Genomic DNA, 22,513 nt, shown 5'->3' on the forward strand with positions numbered 1-22,513 from the left:
AACATTGTATTTCCATAGAAAAAATCTGGAAATGTATGTAACTAAGTAATATGTGGGCTTCTCAGAGTGATGGAAAATTATTTGATTTTTATGTCCTTTTTTTCTTATCTGTATTTTTCCACTCGATTTTTTTTTTACAAACGAGAATTATTGATTTTTTTTTTCTTGTGACAGGGTCTCACTCTGTCACCCAGGCTGGAGTGGTGTCACGATCACAGCTCACTGCGGCCTCAACCCCCTACCTGGGCTCAAGTGATCCTCCCGCCTCTGCCTTCTGAGTAGCTGGGACTACAGGCACGCACCACCATGCCCAGCTAATTTTTAATTTTTTTTTAGAGACTGGGGTCTCACTTTATTGCCCAGGCTGGTCTTGAATTCCTGGACTCAAGCATTCCTCCCATCTTGGCCTCCCAAAGTGCTGGGATTATAGGCATAAGCCACTGTGCTTGGACCATAACGATTTTCTTTTTAAGTTATAAGAAATTGTCTGAATGCCTTGCTCTTCTTTGACTCTAAAAGTAAACTGTTTAAAGTCAAATAGACTTGAAAAAATTAAAATTCCCACCTGGAGTAAGGACAATTTTAGATCTGAGATGCTTAAAAGAGAGCCTTTAGCTGTCTGAGCCTCTGTAGCCACCAGTGAGTCTAATTTCCCAATGCTCTGAGAAACTGTGACAGAGAATCATTACCCTTGAAATGGGTTTGTGTAATATAAAAAATCAGGGTCTCCTCTCGACTTAGTGAGTGTGTTAACATTCATGGGAGTTCCTATGCATGCTCTGAGGGAGAGTCCTGTGACATCGTGTCTGCGTTGTATTGAACTCAATCACTTGTAGAAAATGTGTAAGGTAATAGGGATATTACACGGGGTGATATTATGGAAAATCCTAATTGGTACCAAAGTAATTCTTACTAGAGTGGACTATAAAACCTTCAGTGCCATTCTAACTAATCACCCCTGTGGCATTCTGAGCAAATGCAGGTTAATGGTGACGATCTTAATTTTTTTTATTAATTAAATTAAGTGTGTAATCTGACAGTGTAAGACCATCGTCAGTGTTCATCATGCTGATAATAAATGGCTTGAAAACTCAGCTCCTCTGGCTTCACCAGAGCCCCGAACTCCTCTTCCATCCACCATTCATGACCTAAGAGAGATCTCCAAGTGACCCATCAGAGCCCAGAAACAACAAATAATGAGGCCATATGCCAGAGATTGGGGTGAACAAAAGGCAGGGTGGGTTCGTGGGCCTAGGAGAAGCCTCCAGACTCAGAGGCTGCAATTACTCAACCCTCTGTTCTCTGCTTCTGCACCTTGAGTTCCTCTTTAGCCAATGATTTCCCATAATACTTGAAGGTAGAAAGGAGAAAGTTCAGAAAAGGGAACATGAAAATGGGAGATGCAAATATAAAAATAGAAGAACGTCTTATATAAAATATCTTAGATGAAAACATAAGACATGAAAGTGGCTGGGCGTGGTGGCTCATGCCTGTAATCCCAGCACTTTGGGAGGACGAGGCAAGCGGATCACAAGGTCAGGAGTTCAAGACCAGCCTGGCCAACAAGGTGAAACCCCGTCTCTATTAAAGATACAAAAAATTAGCCAGGGGTGGTGGTACGCACCTGTAATCCCAGCTACTCAGGAGGCTAAGGCAGGAAAATCGCCTGAACCCGGTAAACGGAGGTCGCAGTGAGCCGAGATCGCTCCACTGCACTCCAGCCTGGGCGACAGGGGGACACTCCATCTCAAAAAAAAAAAAGAGATATGAAAGTATAAGTGAATGTGAAAATAGAGAATGTGTTCAAATAAAATTAAACAATTGATCAAGCTGCTGGATTCTGGCTCCTTGAGCTTAAGACAGGAGGGGGTCTTAGTCATCACTGTTTTCCCACCACCTTGCACCAGACCTGTCACATGGTAACCTCTATCAATCTTTATCTTACCAAGCCAGGACATTTTTAGACTTCCTTTTCTCAAAGTGTGTTCCCTGGAAGACTAATTTGCCAGACACATTCTAAATTGAAAACTGTGGACCATTAAATTTGAGAAATCCTGCCTTTCACCCTTTCCTCTAGGAGATTTATAATATATAATAGTAATTTGAAGTCAATGATAAGTCCTTTGGAAAAGAAATATTTTTAAATTGTTGAACCCAACATGGTCTAACTGAATTGTCTAAGCAAACTTAATTTGATCACAGAACTCTATCAGCCTCCCACAGAGCACAGTTCAGCAATAGACTACCTTTGATATCTGCTGGCACGCTTACAGCCCCAGGGATCAGATAAAAAGATTAAGATGGAAATAACAATTTCCTGATTCTCCTAAATCCTGGCATAATAGAGATGAAACTCTCCCTTGATTGTGACTAAATCCCTAATAAAAATATAGAATTATAGGGTTTTAGACTGGAGGGGAGCTTGGACATCATATATCTTAACCTCAGCTCATTACAAGGAATCCACTTTACAGTATCCATGATAGATACATTGTCATCTCTGCCTGGACACGTCTGATAGCCAGGACTCAGCAACTCACCGTGCAGTAGATTGCGTTATGATCCAATTTCTTCTTCTGTTGAGTCAAAGTCTGCTTTTCTGAGGTTCTAGGTCTCATCCTGGAATAATAAAACAACCTACTCTCTCATATGTCTACATCCCAGTTCCTATGCCCCCAGTTAATATATCAGGAATTTTCAGTCTCTACACTTCAAAGTACAATCAGAATAAATAAGAAAAGTCGGCCAGGTGCAGTGGCTCACGCCTGTAATCCCAACACTTTGGGAGGCCAACGGGGACGATCACCTGAAGTCAGGAGTTCGAGACAAGCCTGGCCAACATGGCAAACCCTGTCTCTACTGAAAATAAATACAAAAATTAGCCAGGCGTGGTGGCACATTCTTGTAATCCCAGCTACTCAGGGGGCTGAGGCAGGAGAATCGCTTGAACCCAGGAGGCAGAGATTGCAGTGAGCCAAGATCGCACCACTGCACTCCAACCTGGGCGACAGAGCAAGACTCTGTCTCTAAATAAATAAATAAGAAAAGTGGTTCTTGAATGGCTACTAGAGGGGGGAAAGGAGAAAATCTTACTACTTGAGTTATAGAAACGAAATAATAGAAATCCCTTAGTTGCAATTCCAAAATCTATTAAGTTCTGAAAACGGAAGTGTTTTTCATAACTTTGGTGCACACTTATTAGGTGACAACACATCACTCAAACTGATTTGAAGCTATTTATATTCTTTATTTATCATGCCAAGTGTGGGTACGCATACATTTGACTAAAGAAATACTAAAGAAATATGTTTGATTACAGAAATCAGAGTGTTTCCTCAGGCCCCACTGGGAATATTACATAACATAGGGTATCTGTGCTGTATAACCTTTCTACAATTGAATGAAGTCTGAATTCTGAAGCACATCTGGCCCCAAGGATTTGGGGTGTGCTGCTGTGACTCTGTCCTTTCCTTGGTACCTTCTGTGTGCTCGGGGCTTGACCTATATTAGTGTCTTTACTCCTCACAACTCTGAGAGGCAAAGAACCATTTCTTTCTCACCTTACAGGTGAGGAAAGTCATCCAGTTTTGCAGACATTTTTCTTTTCTTATTGACTGTTTGATATTTGTAAAGAAATCCATTTCTCCTTCAATTAGTAATATGTTAATCAACAACAGAATAATTAACTCGCAGGATCCAATGTGGGACACTGGTACACACCAGAAGGGTCCTCGCCAGAAAGGGAAGTCTGTGAGGCCCGTGAGGCAGAAGCCCTCAGAGGAATCCCTCCCGCTGGCCTCCGTTGTAAGGTACTTAGATTCACAATGTCCGCCGCTTCCAACTGCTCCTTTCCCACCTAAGCCTTTGGAAACTTGGGTAGGGTTGGGAGAGCCATAGATGCCTTTTGTAGGAAAGAATATTATTCTGTGTTAAATTAAATTATGTCAAAGCCTGGATCCAGCCTCTGGGATACAACTTTCTTACTGCCTGCTGCCCGCCCCTCACATGACCGATTATGATGAGATTTGAGGATCATCAGCCATCCAAAATTCTATTCCATGGGTTCTTTCACTATACTTGAAATTCCCATACGAGTATTTGTCTTTTGTACAGGTCAACCTATTAAGCCATTATAAACTTAATTTAAATAATCAAGTGTGTGAGTTGGTCATTTAGCCAGGCCCAGAGGGAACTGAACATACAACACACCAGGTGTGGTGGGGAATAAGAGGCAAGAAGCATGGGGAAGTTCCAAAGCGTGGACACTTCTGGAGGAGATCTACAGAGGGTATTAACTTTGGGGACACTTGGGGGTCCAGCTTAGTGGCACTGAGCAGCGGTGGGAAGAGGCACTAAAAGGGAAAAAGAGGCAGGAGAAAGGGGGCAGAGCATCTCCAAAGTTCAGCATGGCCCACATGAGCTATGTCCACAGGATTGTGCCTAGGTTGTACACTAAGAGTGTCCAACCCACTGCCCGCAGACCATGTGCAGCCCAGGACAGCTCTAAATGTGGCCCAATTTAAATTTGTAAACTTTGTTAAAATATCCTGAGATTTTTATTATTTATTTATTTATTGTTAGCTTATCAGCCATCGTCAGTGTTAGTGTACTTCACATGCAACCCAAGACAATTCTTCCTCTAGTGTGTCCCAGGGAAGCCAAAAGACTGGAGACTCCTGCATGGAAACCCTCTTAAAATGGTTGACTCATAATATTTTAGACCATTCACCAGATAACATCACTCCCCAGCTGGAGTCCAGGGAGTGGAATGGATGCCCAAGTTACAGAACCAGGGAAACAAGGAAAGAGAACGGGCAATAGCACGTGTTAAGAGCCTCCAGCCTTGGCTATGCCAGTGTCCCCTTGGCTGCCTTTGTTCCAGCCACACTCCTGCACATGACTCCCCTCAGCCAGGAAAGCTCTTCCCCCTTCCCCTACTTGTCCCACTCTCTGCTAAGCAACCTCAAACCCATCCCTGCCTTCAACACCAATGTCACCTCCCAGAGAGGCCTGCCCTATCCATACCCCACCACTCTAAATTGCATTCTGCTTATTCAACCTGTTTTCATTGTTCTATTGCTTTTCTCCTTCAGAGAATTCATCACAATTTGGAAGCGCTGTTGTTTTCTCTTATCCACGGTTTCAGCTACCCAAGGTCAATCGCAGTCTGAAAATAGGTGAGTACAGTACAGTAAGATATTTTGAAAGAGAGAGGCCACATTCACATGACGTTTATGATAGTATATTTTTATAATGTTCTATTTTATTAGTAGTTATTGTTGTGAATCACTTACTGTGCCCAATTTACAAACATTATAAGTATGTATATGGAGGAAAAAATATAGTATATATAAGGTTCGGCACTATCTGAGGTTTCAGGCATCCACTGGGGGCCTTGGCACATATCCCCCATGGATAAGGGGGAGCTACTATATCCATTTATTTATCAGTTTAATGTATGTATATTCCTCTATAAATGTTATGAGTACCCACTAAGAGCCAGTCCTTAACAAATAGCCGTTCAATGAGTCATTGTCAGGCACTATGTTCTCTATTTCAGCAGTGGTAGCCCTTTTAATCTTCATAATAATTCTCTGAACTAAGTTTTACAGATGAGACTTAGGAGGCTTACAACCCAAGGGGGATCATTTTTGTACCCTGAAACGGTGAAGTGCATACCCTGCACAGTTGTGTGTGACAATTCTGCTCAGAAGCTCCTTGTTGTAAACCATTTAGAAGTGGTATTATCTTCAAGGGAAGAGTGTCTCTCTGCTCCTCTTCCCACCATTGTGACAACCATGGTTGGAGGGGCTACTAATGAACAGAAAGTCCAATTAGTCTCACCCATCACATCAGTCCTAGAGTTAAATCCTGGTTCCTTGCAAGCCCCAAGTAAAGACTCTCCTGTTTATATATCATGTTAATAATTAATTGATTAGTTAATCAACAAGCTAGTTCCTGTAAGACTGTCCTGTCCTTTTTTTGTCCCCTCTGCGTCCTGGTCAGGGTCAGTGGACCTGTGCTCATGTATGTACTATGTTGATATGAAAGACTGAAGAAGTCAGGCGCGGTGGCTCACGCCTGTAATCCCAGCACTTTGGGAGGCCAAGGTGGGCGGATCACCTGAGATCAGGAGTTCATGACCAGCCTGGCCAACATGGCAAAACCCCGTCTCTACTAAAGATACAAAAACTAGCTGGACGCGGTGGGGCATGCCTGTAATCCCAGCTACTCAGGAGGCTGAGGCAGGAGAATTGCTTGAATCCGGGAGGCGAAGGTTGCAGTGAGCCGAGATCGCGCCACTGCACTTCAGCCTAGGTGACAGAGCGAGACTCTGTCAAATAAATAAATAAATAAATAAATAGACTGAAGGAAGGACCATTTGGAAACACGCACATGGTAAGTGCTTTTAAACGCCCTGAAATTTTATGAGGGAGCTGCACATTATGTACCTGTTGAGAATATATTTTTGTTTCTGGGGTTTTTAAGTACTATTTAAAGCTGGATGGGCATTGAATGAAAATGTATAGCAGTGCCTGGTTATACCAAGATGGTAAGTCAAGGCTCTGCCTTCAAAGAGCTCTGAGTCAGGTGCTACAACAGGAGAGACAAGGACGGCTTCTCAGAAGAGGAAGCTCAGGGGGCCAGGAGAGTGGCTAGGAGAGGAGGCCATGGGAACTATCCTGGGCAGAGGGCAGAGCCTGTGTGGGGACTGGGAGTGTGATTGCAGAGATGGAACAAAAGCAGAAGGCCAGGCTAGAGAAAAAATGTCATTCCTTTTTTCCTGGGTGCTTGTGGAAGGGGCTCCATGCTGTGATATTTTATAAAATACTGCAGAGACACTTGCTATGGAGAATTGTATCCGAAATGTGGACCGACTTCCTCTTCCTGCTGCTTTGGTACTGCAGCTGTCCACTCTAACTCTAAAGTAACTGATTCCTTTGCAAGGTGCAGGGCAGAGGCCAGTTTTCAAGAAACGTCAAATATTCCATTCCTATCAGGTTTTAAAACTGTCTTTTACTCCCTAGTCTAAGCAGCACTTGGGTAGCCATAAGGCCTTACAGCTCGGACCAGTGTTCCTATTCCCAACAGCTCATTAGAACCACTTGTGGTGATTTTTTAAAACACACACGCCCAATCTACTAAAGCTGAACTTAGGTATACGCTGCACTCAGCAATTCCACTCCCAGGTAAACACCCAACAAATGTAAAAATTCACCAAAAGACATACAAGAATTTCATGGAGGCACTATTTATAATAGTGCCACAAGGAACCACCCAAGTGCCCAGCAACAGCTGAATGACTAAATTGTAGTATATTCAAACAGTGGAATAGCATATAGCACTGAAAAGGAAAGAACGAATGCAACACATACCATCATGGGCGAACCTTAGAAATACAATGTAGAGCAAAATAAGCTCGATGCGAGAGAACACATCCTGCATAATTTCATTTTAGTTTTATACTAAAAATCAGAAAAAATTAACCCATATGTTAGAAATCAGCATAGTGACTATGTCTTGGAAGGATAGAAACTAAAAGGGGACACTGGGGGCCTTCTGGGATTCTGGGTGCTGACTGCATGAGTGTGTTCACTTGGTGAAAAGTCATCGAGCAGTGTATTTATGATTTATTTACTTTTCTGTATAATATTACATTATTTCACTGAAATATTTTAAAAACTACATCTGCCTAAATTTTACCCTCATATATGCAACTTCAGTTGATCTGGGGTGCGACTCAGTTACCTGTATTTTTTAAAGATTCTTGGGCAGGTGCAGGAGCTCAAGCCTGCAATCACAGCCATTTGGGAGGCCGAGGTGGGCAGATCACGTGAGGTCAGGAGTTCGAGACCAGCCTGGCCAACATGGTGAAACTCCGACTCTACTAAAAATACAAAAAATTAGTCGAGCACAGTGGGGCATGCCTGTAGTCCCAGCTACTCGAGAGGCTGAGGCAGGAGAATCACTTGAACCCGGGAGGCAGAGATCTCGGTGAGCCAAGATCACGCCACTGCACTCCAGCCTGGGCGACAGAGCAAGACTCAGTCTCAAAAATAAAAGATTCTCAGATGTTTCTATTGTACATCCAGGTTCGGGAATCACTGACTAGGATTACCACTGATTTCTATTTCCGAATTTAATCTCCTTTGTGTGTGTGTGTGTCTGTGTGTGTATATTTTTTTTTTTTTCGAGTCAGCCTTTCGCTCTTGTCACCCAGGCTGGAGTGCAGTGGCAGGATCTCAGCTCACTGCAACCTCTGCCTCCCAGGTTCAAGCGATTCTCCTGCGTCAGCCTCCCGAGTAGCTGGGATTACAGGTGCCCGCCACCACACCCTGCTAATTTTTTGTATTTTTAGTAGAGACGGGATTTCTCCATGTTGGGCAGGCTGGCCTCGAACTCCTGATCTCAGGTGATCCGCCCGCCTTGGAATCCGAAAGTGCTGGGATTACAGGCGTAAGCCACCGCACCCAGCCTCTTTGCATATTAAAAGAGTTTACTCATTGCTTTACTTTTCATTTTTCTTTTTTTTCTCAAAATAAGAGTAAAATAGCCACTGCAATCATGTGCACCCAGGCATCTTCATGCCACTGAAATGAATGGAGGCTGGAAAGGCAGTACTTGCTCAGTGTCAGTACTTGATTTGCAGAAATATTTGTACTCTGGTACTTCAAGAATCCTTAACAAAAGTAATTTATTCAATTAGCCAAACATTTATTGAACCCCTACAATAATAAGAGCTAATGATTACTAACTTTATGAAGCACTTCCCTGGGCTGGGCATGATCCTGTATCCTTTGCTTATGTTCTGCGGTTAAGTGCGCGGACTCTGGAGCCAGGTGACCCTGTTAAAACTCTGGCTTTGCAACTTAGTTGTGTGACTTTGGGAACGTTACTTTGCCACTCTGTGACTCAGTTTCCCCCTCTGTAAATTGGCGATCATAATAATACTGTTTCTTGAAGTTGGACTGAGGAGTAAATAATGTTTAGCCACCTACTGTAAGTAAGTGCCACCGACTGTAGCAAGTGCTACATGTGTATGAGCTGTTCATTTTCACAAAAGTCCAACGAGATGGCTGCTTAAATAATGCTAATTTTGTACTTGAAGAAAGTAAGCTTAGGGAGGTTACATAACTTGTCCAAGGTCATACAGCTGGCAAACAGCAAAATCAGGATTCCAAGCCAGGTTGCCTAATCCCAGCACTGGGATCCATTGCCATCACACTCTTTCCTATGCTGACGTATTTCTCCCTGGGTCTGTTTTGATAGACACGGGGGTTACATTTATAAAAAGAAGATTGTACCGAAGGGGTCCTTCAAGAGCCTCAAAAACAGGACTACTTCATGAGCCAACTCGTAGTGACAAGACCTGCCCCTGCAAGTGAGAAGGGAGGCGCTTCCAAATCAAGCTCCATTTGTCAAGGTGGAATGGAATGGGTAAACTTTTTTGCTCCCTGAAGTCAAAAATATTTTTTAAAAATGAGTTTGTCATGTCTTGTTGCATAATACAGAGCAGTATTTACAGAATGTGGAAATGAATATGAAAACTTGTATTTTGATTCATGGCCTCTTAGAAGTAAGTGGTGCTTTCATTAATAATTCTGACTTGACTTTTTCCTCCCAGATTATTGGAATTTTTTAAACTTTACAAATAATATGTTTCTGACTGGGGTTAGGGAATGGAGAGTGGAGAGGTAGGAAGAGGGAGGAAGCACATTCGTCACTAACGCTGCCGATTTCTGAAAAAAACAATTCCATGTATTGAGAGCTGCCACCGTGTAACAGATAGTACTGGGTATTTGGTCCCCAGTACTGTTAATTAGATATGTAAAGATTGCATTTTTCTAGAGTTAATTTTAAATAAAAACCTTCATTAAACAATATCTCTCCGTAAAAATTTAGGTCCTAGCAATTAATAGGCAAAACTGTGTACCTAAGATTTTTATTATATTGATTCCAAAATAATTAGGTTGGCAAAAGCATTTTGAATATCTCTCCCACGTAGATACAAAGTGCTGCTATCATTCTGTTGTTTTTTTAAAAGATGCCTGCATCTTACCATAAAATGTATTTCCAAGTTTTGTCAAGCATTAAGGTGATTGATTTTATTTCTTTTATTAGGAATTTAGGTTTACCTTACTTTTTTAATAGACTGTTGAAACGCTAGCCTGCTTTCACAGGCCTCCTGCCACCCAAAATCCTCCTTGTTCAGCACAGAGATTTCTTGCTGATCACATTTTTCCCTATTCTTTTCTTTAAGCAAACACTGAAGGCTTTCAGCAGCTGCCCAAGATATCACTTTAAAACCCCTTAAGGCAGTTTGAAAGGCCTCCAAAAAAGCATGACATTCAATCAAAGTTCAGTAAGGAAAGTTTTAATGAATAAACTTAGTAAATTAGAAAGCACTGCAGCAGAGTGATTAACTCTCATTTGGGCATTAGTGTTGAAATTAATTAAAATGTTTAAGCCATAGGAGGCAGGCTACCTCGTCAGGACCTGGCTCTGCCCTCGGAGTCAGTCTGGATCCAGGAGTGATTCATCTTACACAGATGAGAGGGGGATAAAAGGAAAAGAACAGTCAGGACAAATGTGTTTTCAATGGTGCTTAGCAGCAGGAGACCACTGGGACTTCAGAGCAACGCTACTGGAGTGTGACATCATAATACGGTATGTACACTGTGGAGCGAGTGAAAAGGACTTTGCACTTACATTCTTGCCCTCTCTCCTTTAGATTGGATGCCATGTATATTCATTTCTCTGCCAGGCAGAATGCTGCAGTCTGCTGTCTTCAAGACCACTCACAAATTAGCTCTGTTTCCCTGCTCTTTTTAAACCTGCTTGCCACCGTTAATATTCCTGCAGTGACATGAAGAGGTAGGCTTGGTGTCCTGGTGGATTTCCCTAAGATCAACTCCATAGAATGTATAAAAATATAATTGCTTCAAACAGACTCTCAGACACACAACAACGGATTTATTGTTAAATTCCCTTGACAATATGCAGGGCAGAAACCATCTTTTCAAGAAACCCAAAATATTCCATTCCCATTAGGTTTTAAAATATCTTGTAAGCTCGATTTCTTTCCAGAACTATGGGTCTGTGGATCTTCTTATAGAAACCCATTACCATGTGGCTGTTTAACAAATCCGTGCCTGCTTAAAATTATAAATGACAGCCCATTTCATAAAGAGAAAAGTCCTCCTTGACAGGAAAACAATCTCAGTTGGTTCTCCTTGGATAACAAATGGACTTGCGTCAGGGCCGGCACCATAGCTGTTTCTAAAATAGTGTGGCAAAGGACTATTTCAGGGGTCCTAATTAAGGAGCTTGCCGAAATCAGTGACCACCTGCAAATCTGAATTATCACCACCAGGAGAAAATTATCATGATTTGCTACAGACCTACATTCATAACTTTAAAAACTGTCCATCTTCCTTATTTTTTGCTCTATGGATTTCTTGTCAGCGGCAATGTCAGAGGTCACTGCCAGAGTGTCCCTTTGGTACCCATTAACTATAACCAGCAAACTTGTTCACTATTGATCCACTATGTCTAAGTATCTATTATGGTGGATATAAAAGGTGGCTTCACATCTTTCTAAACAGATAATTCATAAAGGCCAAGGGGTCATGGCTTGTGATATATTGTTCTTTCACTGTATTTGTGACTGAATGGACAAACAGAGAGAAGATGCAAAAGGGGTGCCAAGGGTCATGAGTGTTAGACTAGAGAGGTAGAAAGTTGTGTGTCAGTTGGACACATTAACATCCATATAAATAATAAAAGGCATTAATAATATTTGTTCATGACCTCGTTATCAATTCATTCTACTCAGAAGCAGAGTTTCCTAGAGTGAATGAAGACAGAGTTGATTTTTTACCACCAAAGTTCAGTTGAGGTTGAACTCTAAACTGGAAGTTAACTAGAGACAGTAAAATATATTCTGGTAGGCATATACTGGGTCCTGGGATTGATACATTTTGCAAGCAGTGCATCATCTGGGGCAAAGCAACTGTTTGGGGAACAGAAGCTTCACACAGAAAGTGTTAAGGGTCTGCAGGGCCGTAATGGGCTCAGCACATCACCACATTCCTTTGGGATTGTTTGATTCATCATGTTATTTAACCTCCACTGGTTCGTATTGAACATTCAGCAATACACTACAGATGCCATTGCTAATGTTCCACATGTTCCCAGCCTGAAGGAAAGCATCTCATTAGGAGAACAATAAGGATCTAATGAGTGAGCCTTGCTCACAAGTTAGCTGACATTGGGCTCATTTAATGCTGTTTATGGTCTTCTACCCACTGGAGAACCCAGAGATGGTGCGCTTTCTCAAGACTACAGTTTGGAGGAAAGTAAATTGAGATGAATCATGGTGAGATGAGATAGTTAAAATGTCATGCTCCATAAGTTTGAATGCATCCTTCAAGTTCTGAACAGTAAAATGCAACTGAACACTGAAACAAGAAACAAAGAAAAAGCAGATAACTAACAATACAAATCCGCCTTCTTGGGCAAGGATGCTTCATGGGGGGAACCAAAAACATCTTTTCAGAGCCCTCCTTGAATACACACCAGCATGCACACACACACACAGAGACACACAGACACAACACACACACACTTCCTCCCAAATTTCCTTCCTTTGCCACCAGACTTCAATACATTACAGCCTTTAAAACAACAACGACAACAACAAAAAGCCCATTATGGATCAGGGGATGACACGTCAAGATCGTAAGATTTTTTAGAGACCAACAACAAACCACCAGCTTTATTTCTGTTTACAAATGTGAGCCAGTCCCTAGACTGGCTGGGTAAATTATAAATTGTCCCCAGTAAATGTAGGAGCTAGCGATCACATGTTTCTGCGTCAGCACAGGCATTTTTAGCTTAAGAAGTGGATCAAGGAGAGGCTTGGGGGTTGAGACGGTGGGATGTGGGAGCTACGCAGTTACTTTGCCAATTTCTCCTTCCAGAGCCCCATTCATTTCAAATATCTACGGACCCGATGACCTCTCTAAGTTAGAACATCCTAAGAGAAATCCAAGGACAACCTATTTCCTGGAAGCCACCAATCTAAGTGAATAGTCTAACCCTGGGGATAGCTTTTCTTCGTTACATGAAACCCCAGTTACTGAGACAACTGGGGTCCTGAGGGAATTTTCCTTCGATGTCTGTGGTTCTCAATCTTTTTGTGGATCAAGGACCCTTTTGAGACTAAAACAAAAACTATGATCCCTCTCTTGGGAAAAATATTGATACACACAAAATTTTGCTTATGTTTGAGGGATTCATAGCACTCCTCAGATTGCCGTAAGTTAAGAACTGCTATTCTAAATAGGGTTAAAAAAAAAAAAAAAAAAAAAGATGAGCATTGATGGAATTGCCCTTCCTTCCTTCTTCAATTCAAGAAAGAAAAAATAACGAAGCTTAGAGATGAGCCAGCCATTGTGACCCCCGAACTCCAAACAATACTGTCCTTAATAATAATATCCAAGCGTCATGTTAGTGGTCTCTATGGACATCTCTAGTCGTCATAATAATTTTTATTTTTATTTAATGTTTGGAGATGTAAAAAGTGACTACTGTTTCAAAATGTGACCTCTGTGAGGTTTAAAACCTACTGAATCAGATGAGATATGAAAGCATTCAATATAATGTATGACTTAAAGCTATGTTTTTTAAACTTTAATAGGAAATGTCTGACTCTTAGATCACTGTTTCTAAAGCCTGGCAGACAGAAACATGTCTTTTAAAAAGGTCTGATTTATATACCAAACAGAGATCCAGCAGGTAGAAATGATGCCTTTCCTTTTTACCTCATGTCAACCAGAATCTTTTATCAGCTTTGAATACACCTTAGCTCCAGCAATATTTTAACAATGCTAACTCATCTCATTTATTTTCAAAGATTTCTCAAGTGCTGTGCTAGACGGTGGGATACTAAGATAAGCAAATCACTGTCTTTGTCCTTGGGAAGCTTATAGTATTGTGGGAGGACAGGTGTGTGTGAACACTCATGCAGCTACTGTGGTGGATTAGACAGCATCCATTCCCTGCTTCCTCCCTCCTCGCAGATTTTTTTTTTTTTTTTTTTTTTTGAGGCAGGGTCTCACTGTATCACCCAGGCTGAAGTGCAGTGGCATAATCTCAGCTCACTGTAACCTCCACCTCTCAGCCTCCAAAGTAGCTGGTATTACAGGTGTGCACCACCACACCTGGTTAATTTTTATATTTTTTGTTGTTGTTGTAGAAACGAGTTTCACCATCTTGCCCAGGCTGGTCTTGAACTCCTGGTTTCAAGCAATCCACTTATCTTAGCCTCCCAAAGTGCTGGGATTACAGGTGTGAGCCACTATACCCAACCCGGAACTCCATTTTTATTTGGGTACCCACCTCTCCTTTACAGAAGTTATGTGATCTCTGGAAAGCTGACCCACACTAGGCTATACCAATCATGATAATCCTACACACACCCTTGCCTGTGATTGGTTCAGGCATCATGGCTTCAGCCTATTGCTTAATTGGTGACAGTAATTGGTCCAGGGATGAGCATGTGACCTAAAGCCCTCATCACACCAAAGGGAAGGACAACAGTGGGGAAGGTTCTCTCTCTTCCCCTCTATGTATGTTGCCCCAATTGCTTTTAGCAACTGTCTTGCTACCACTGGGGAGATTGGCCTGAGGACAAAACAAAGATATCTGGGATGGCAGATCTGAGAAAATTACAGAAACCCTAAGCATCTGGAGCCCAGTCTACATCCAAATGGCCTTTATATGAGATCAATCGACTATTTTCTTTTTGTTTAGTCCTCTTTGGGTAGGACTTTCTGTCCTATGCAGACCAAAAACTTCCTGACTGTCATCCCTACTATTAAAGAGTGAGAGTACCCCTGGTATGCTACAAAAATCTTCAAAAAAAAGCACAGAAGATGGACACAGTCACTCTGGTGGGAACTTTCTGGAGAAGGGGATACTTGAACTGAGTTTTGCAGGTTGAATAGGAGTTAGCTGAGCAGATATAAAAGGGAAAGGGGTTCGAAAGAGAAGAACAAGTGAACAGAGGTGTGCTGGTGCCTTCAAGGTTGTTGGGAAAGTTGTATGGCTAGAGTGAAATGAGCACTCAGGGGATGTTTTGGAAGATGAGAAAGAAGAGGTAGCAAGGGCTGGATCATGAGGGGTCTCACATTCCATGTGAATGTGGATTTTCTATTAAAGGTAATTGGGAGCCATTGAAAGATGTTAAGCTAAGTGTCATGGTTGGTTTAGCGTTTTAAACAATTGGCCAGTGTGGAAGGTGAGTTGGAGACTTGGAGGTGAGTTGGACAGTTCTGCAGACAGGGGGATCAGTTCAAGAGTCTCCATTTTGCTGGAATTCTCAGTCATCCTCTCCCAACAAGGGGCAGAAAACATGGGCTCTTGCTGGACAGTTCAGAGATGGGAGCTGTGAAGACTGGTACAGATCCAAGTTGGTGCTCAAGATACAGAACTCTGCACAAGGTCATGGAATGAGCCCCTTACGTGCTGTATGGCCTTAAGCTAGCTGCTTAACTTCTCTGAGATTCCATTTCCTTGTCAATAAAATGAGACTCCTAATACCTACCTTGCACTGTTTTGGTGAGTAAAATAACATTTATAAACAGATAAGGCTACTGGATAATAGAAACCAGATTAATGACTCACTGGATGATTGAGTGATGGGGTGACATGAGTGATTTTCCCTACTTAGATTAAATATGTGGTTATAGACTTCAAAATGGCAGGCCCAGTACTTGGGGAGATGTTACTACCAGATGAACAAGTTATCCCCACTACTTTCTGAGATAAGTTTAATTCTCATAGAATTTTTTTTTAATGAGGGCAGGTCTGCCCACAGGGATTACAGAAGCTTCTGCTCAGCCATTAATTAAAACAACATGCTTTGAAGCCCTGTGGATTTGCAGCTCTCCATTCTTGGGGCTCAAGAGGAAGCATTATTATAAATTGCTTTGGAAGGAATTGATTAGGGGTTTTCCATAAGACACCCTCAAAGGGCTTGAGAGATTAGGTTTTGGCCAGAGCTCAAGGGCTGCTGCCCAGTTGGTTTGGACAGCCTACAGGCACAGGAACTGAGAAAGGTGCCTGTCTGTGCTCCTTTCCATAAGCCAGATCCGTGGGTCTCCCAGGTTGACTATGCCCATTCAGGGGTGGTCAGAAGAAAGGGCTAGGGTGGGACAGTGGGGGGCTGGTGCCCACCTGCAGATGCTTGGAGGTGTAACGTGCAGTGGTTGAGAGATTTACCATCAGAGGCATCCAGGTTTTTGAGTTCCAGCTCACTCACTTACTAGCTGTGTGACCTTGGGCAAGTGACATAACTTCTCTGAGCTGTGACTTTTTTCATTTGGAAAAATGGGTTTTATTTATTCCAATTCTACAAAGTGGGAGTAAATCTACTCTTAAGGCTATTATGTAGATTAAATAAAACATTTATATAAAGTATGTATGCACCATAGTTTATAACAGATGGCTAATAAACATAAGTTGTTATTACTATTTATAATGAACATCTGTAATGTGGGGTCTGTCCATCAAGTAGCTGCTCCCTGATTTCCTTTTGGGGAATTACCTTTCCTGATTAGGTGTAGTCTTGGTGCCCTCTAGTGTGCTGACTGTCCACCTTAGAAGTTGAAAGGTGGAGGCTCTGCCCACCAGACTTTCCTTTCACCGCCTAGTACAGCCAAGATGTGAGCATGTCACCTGAATTCAGGCAATCAGAGTCTGTCTCCCATGACCTTGAATCAAAGCCAAGGTAGCAAACACAGTGGGATAGTGCCTGAAGAAGACAGTCTTTCCTTGCCTCCTGTTGGTGCCCCAAATAGTTTCTACAAAGTCTCCATTCTCTCAAAGGGCCAAAGTCCATTTCTGTTGCTTGTGACCAAAGAAATGAGATACTGTTGCTTTCTGCCTCTAGGAAATGAGTGTTTCCCTTCACAACCTGCTTCACTTCTTGTCTTGTCTTTACTCCAATACATAGGGCACTGCCACAACAGCCCTACCCAGAACGTTCCCCAAACACAGCCTAAATTTTTGTAACTTCATGCACGTTTTCAAGACGTCCTTTCTGTTTGCATGTCCATATCCAGCCCTCATCCTCCAACAGGCAAATTCTAACTCATTCTTTTTTTTTTTTTTTTTTTTTTTGTTTTTTTTTTTTTTGAGACGGAGTCTCGCTCTGTCGCCCAGGCTGGAGTGCAGTGGCGCAATCTCGGCTCACTGCAAGCTCCGCCTCCCGGGTTCACGCCATTCTCCTGCCTCAGCCTCTCCGAGTAGCTGGGACTACAGGCGCCCGCCACCACGCCCGGCTAATGTTTTTGTATTTTTAGTAGAGGCGGGGTTTACACCGTGGTCTCGATCTCCTGACCTCGTGATCCGCCCACCTCGGCCTCCCAAAGTGCTGGGATTACAGGCGTGAGCCACCGCGCCCGGCCTCTAACTCATTCTTTAAGCCCTGGCTCAAATGTTGCTTGCTAGGGAAGGCTTCAGTGACTGCCCCTGACCCAGCAGTAAAAAACATTTCATTTCCTCCACCTTTTTCGTACTTTCATTGAAGCATTCACTACACTTGCCATGCTGTATTACAGTTAGGTTATTTGCTTCCATCTACGTTGCGTGCCCTTTGAGGATGGTCTTGTTCAGTTTTGTTTCTCTAGTACCTGATTCAGAGCAAGAGCACGAAGCATTTTTCTTGAATAAATGGTGAAGAAATGACATTTCTTACAAATATGTGACTTGTACAATTTTATATGCAAACATATGCAGGGCATGTCTAGATAATTTCAGAACAGTAGGCCAATTCAATAGACCACCCGGTTCTCCCAGTAGTGGTAAGAAACCTGTCCTTGTCTCAGTTAGCCAAATTGACTATCTGGATTCACCCAAAAGTTTAAGATCATTGTCTCAACTCTCTTCTTTGAGAGTTACATCCCAACATAATTATATAACACTAGTAACTAAGTCTTCTATGGCCCTGACCACATCCCAAGTACCAAATCAATATTAACTCACGTAATCCTCATAATAATCCTATGAAGTAGATTCTGCTATTTTTCTCATTTCAGAGATGAAAAAACTGAGGCACAGTGAGGTCTAGTCACCTGCTCACGGATACATGGCTGACCGGTGGAAGAGCTGTTTCTTGCCTCAGCTGTGCTCTTCCATACGATGCTGCCTCCTTTGAATTCCAGATGAATGAGCAGATTCAGCACTCAGCCCAGTTTCACAGCTTGGGGGTTGGACGCCGGATACGGGTGGCTGCATGTGGAGATCTGCCCACCTTCTAAGAAGTATTGACAACAAGTGCAGGTTTTGCTAAGCTATAGTGGGGTAGTGATGAAGACAAAGCAGGTTCCTCCCATGATATTTGATCATTCTGAGCCCCAGAAATAACCCTCGTGCAAGTGGGGGTCACATTATTTTCCTTGGCTAAACTCACCAAGCTGGATTTGGTAGGCAGTAGAGGGTAGTTCAGTGGTTAAGCTTTTAAGTCAAAGAGTACTGAATGTGAGGCCTGGCTCAGCTGTCTGCTGCTGTGTGTGATCTTGGGCTAATTATTTAACTGCTGGGTGACTCAGTTTCCTCACCTGTAAAATAGGGCATAATAAAAGTCTCCATGTCATAGAATAGTTATGAAAATTAAATGATATAATTACATGGAAATCACTTGGTATGTCTGGCACCTATTAAGTGGTAGTATTATACAAATGTTAGTGCAAAAATTTGTGCTAATTATGGGATATTTAATGACCAGTAGCATGTTGGGTCTTTCAAGGAACAATGAGAAGCAAAAGAGTAGGGCTGAGAAGTGAATGTTTATCTACTTTACCAAGCAAAGTGCAGTCCTTAAGAATTAACTCCACTGCCTGAAGTTCCATGTCTGGCCACCTAGTTCTCCAAAGGATTCCACTAGGTATGAGCACAAGATAGGATTTGTAGTTTTCACACCCAGTAATCAGGGCTGGTGGCTCAACAGGATTATTTAGTATAGCAAACCCAATATCCTGTTTACTATTCTTTTCCCCTTTCTGATTTCCAATTGAAAAAAAAACCCTCCAATGATAAATTTGGTCAAAAGGCTTATTTTATTACTAGTGCCTGTTGCCAAAGAGCTGATATTTCTCACAAATCCTGAGCTGTGAGTCGTGACAGCTAGTGCTTGGGTGAAGTTACCACCTGCCTCATCCCCAAGGAGAAGTGAGGACTTGATTTTCCTGACCGAGTCCATTACAACACATGTGCCCTGACCCCTGGGATTTGGGGAGGGGGATTCCCAATCTGCCAGTTCATTTAAGCTTCCAACTTCGCAGATTCCAGTTTCAGATACAAAGAGCCTTCAAATGTGTTCTATAGAAACCAGACTTCATTGTAAAGTTCTCTATTAGCTGCAAAACAAACAAATATGTACAAATAAAGTACATTTTAAAGTAAGAAATATATTCTCTTAATGCACCTATCTGTCTCAGCTTTTAATAAAGCCAGTTTACCTGGTTTACAAATGAGACCCATTTCCTGAGAGATCTTGGAGTTGAAAATTGGAGTAGAAGTGAGAATAAGCATAGGAAGGTATTACTGTACTCTGGGAGCCTCCAACACACTTAAAACACATTAATAAGCCTTCTCCATGGAGGATTCAATAGGATGAAACTAATCCTCGTGTCATCCTCTCTCTATTTGTCCTTCATAACTGGGACATGAGAATTATGCACTAAATAACAATCTCAAAAGGCAAATCCCACAGAATGTGAGAACCTCTTGGGACTGTGTGTAGGTGTTGTCACTCCATAGCTGGCATCAGAGTGAACTCCCACCACTGGGATATGGAACAATTTGTAATGCAGCAATTAATGGAAATATGATGAAGTATTCGCTTAGCAGGAAACTGGTAACTGTAGGGATCACCAAACAGAACGGTACCATGGCATGTCCAATATCCCAAGGGATTCTGAAGACATTCAGATGACAACCAAGTGCTAGGCATCTTGAGAAGCCCCTCTGTGCCCCTTTGTTACTTGAGGTTGAAGTTAAAAATGATACCTTCTCTTCCACCCAGCTTTTGAGCTACGCAGAAGGGAGGAGCCGTTTTATAAAAATGCAACCTCGGAAATGTAAGGACCCACCATGCTTGCTCGCTTCACCCTGGGTGAACAGCCTTTGGCAGCTTCTCATTAGGAAAATGTTCCACTGGGCTTTGTCCTCAGGGTGCGAGGGAGACCTGGGCCATTGCAGAGCTGCATTTTGCATCGCCTGGATGATTGTAAAACTCCCTACTCACCACCCCCCACCAACCAAGAAAACCTATCAGCTTAAGTGCCAACCCCCCACCTCAGTTCTCATATACTTTCATCTTGTTCCCAGGATCCACTGAAGTAAATAAGATGTCCACCCAGATAATGGAAACCCCTCCAGCTCTCAGTTAGTGCCTTTTCATGCCAATTAAACACATTTTATACAGTCATCGTAGATGCATCAATGACTGCATTCCGAGACGCCAATAGGGCCGCGGCAGACATCAGCCTAGCAAATGAAATGTATTTCATGCGTGTGTTCTCTCTGTCTTATTCTAACCACTTGGCAACGGTCTCAATTGAAAACATTGATTCTGAAAGATATATATGGGTATATAAACTGATTAAGCAGCTTATTTGCTGCTGATTACTTTACTAATAAAGATCTCAGAGTGCTTAATTTAAATTAATACTTCTTTAATGAAAATCCAGCTTAGAGCATTAAAAACAATCTTGACAGATGCATTTATTGCACAAACATACATTTATCTACGCCAAGCCAATTGAACATACAATCATATTTGGTTGGAGTTGTAATTGATAATGATTCTACAATTATGACTTCAGTTAGGTGTGTGTCGTTCACCAGAGTTACTCTGATAGTCTCCAAAGGTTTTCTCATTTTGCAGGCTGTGAGGACCCAGTGGGAAGTATATGGAAGTTTGTGAAGCAACTGCAGAATATTTGGTTACTTTTGAGATGAGGAGTAAGATATCCTTGCTTTCCCCTCCCCCTCACTCCATCCTCCTCTGCCTTAAAAAGCCAAAAGGAGGGTGGCTGACTTTCCAATGTAGTAAAAATTGGAAAGGGGACAAAAGGTGTCAAATGTTAAGACCTAGGGATTAAACAAAATTGGGCTATTGATTAACCAGTGTGTTGGTAACCTGATGTTTGTGGCAGCCAAATACCAGAGTCTCTCGCCTCTTGGAGTTTATGGGCCAATTTCTCCCAAGATGTGTGAGCTTGTTGTGCCGCCGCCAGTGGACTCGCCAGCAGCCGAGCAGCTCAGAGTGACAGCGACTCAGCGTCTGGAAGCCCCACTGGGTTGTGAAATGAAGAAGGCCCTCTGTGTCCCTGATGCCGCCTGGGCGAGCCCCGGGGCTCCAGAAGCGAGCATCTCCCAGCTCCTAAAGAGTAGACATATATCCTGCCTTTAAGACAAGACTACAATTGCAAATCTGAGAATATAAATTACACTTTCATCTTTCTTTGGTTTTCTTTCTTTTGCTTCAGTTTTCATTCCAGGATAAACTTTCCTGTCAAAGGGACATTTCTGATGTGTCAAATTCACCACTATAATGAACAGGTTGACAAATGTGGAAGGTGAGCAGACACTTGGATCTGCCGCAGCTGCCTGCAGCCAGAGGAAACCATGACTTTCACAAGGATAACGAGGCTTTGAAAGATGGCGAAAATGTCGCCATCAACCTGCCCTTCTGCTACTTGGTAATTAGATAATTAGTCAGGCCCTAATTATGGGATCAGGGTGCAGGAAAACAATTAGCTGAAAGAATTACTACATAAAACTGAAACCGAGATTCCTGAAAACAATATTTAATTTTATGATATTAATGTTTGCAGCAATAATGGGCATCCGGAAGGCAAGCTGGGTATTCTCCTTCTGAGAGCTGGGTGTCAACACGAAAATGAATCCTGTGACACTGTCTTTTCAGGACCCCATGTGTGCCCAGGCAGGAAGTTTGTGGCTGTCGCGTGTCAGCCAAGTATGTACATACCTGTGCCACACACACTTGCCTCCAAACTCCCAATTCCTTCCCCAGGCCCTGAGAAGCTACCAAATATGTCTCCGGCTGCAAAGAAAAATGGGGCCGGCTCATAAATTCTTCTTGCATATGATATGAGAGAGTAAACAGGTAAACAAGTTTTCAAATGCCTTCCTCCAACCTGGAATTATTAACACATTGTCTTGTTATCATGATTAAAATTAAATGATGTTCCAGGCTCTTTGACAAATGAATTTGGAATGGTTACAGTAATGGCATTACTTTAAATTATGAAACCAGGGAGAAAAAAAAGAGAGACAAAGAGAGAAAATTGAGCCTAACAGCCTGATCCTTAACTATTATTTACCTATTATCTGAGAGAATTGAATCTCGCTGTGCTGCGGCAGAGAATAATAAAAGATTTGTGGGCTTTACAAGGCCCTGTCCTCCCATCCAGCAAGC

The 22,513-nt window shown here is 42.4% G+C and overlaps 1 protein-coding gene across 1 annotated transcript; it reads left to right on the forward strand.

The window, feature by feature from the left end:
* Positions 1 to 3,660: 3,660 nt before the first annotated feature.
* On the forward strand, positions 3,661 to 21,534 carry LOC129458948 (uncharacterized). The gene is made up of 4 exons (XM_055235434.2): positions 3,661 to 3,809; positions 7,029 to 7,111; positions 9,299 to 9,424; positions 21,228 to 21,534. Exons 1-4 carry the CDS (start codon positions 3,661 to 3,663, stop codon positions 21,482 to 21,484), a joined length of 615 nt encoding a protein of 204 aa, XP_055091409.2. The 3' UTR covers positions 21,485 to 21,534.
* The last annotated feature ends 979 nt before the right edge of the window (positions 21,535 to 22,513 follow it).

This window comes from Symphalangus syndactylus, chromosome 19 (assembly GCF_028878055.3).
Source record: "Symphalangus syndactylus isolate Jambi chromosome 19, NHGRI_mSymSyn1-v2.1_pri, whole genome shotgun sequence".
Lineage (NCBI taxonomy): Eukaryota > Metazoa > Chordata > Mammalia > Primates > Hylobatidae > Symphalangus > Symphalangus syndactylus.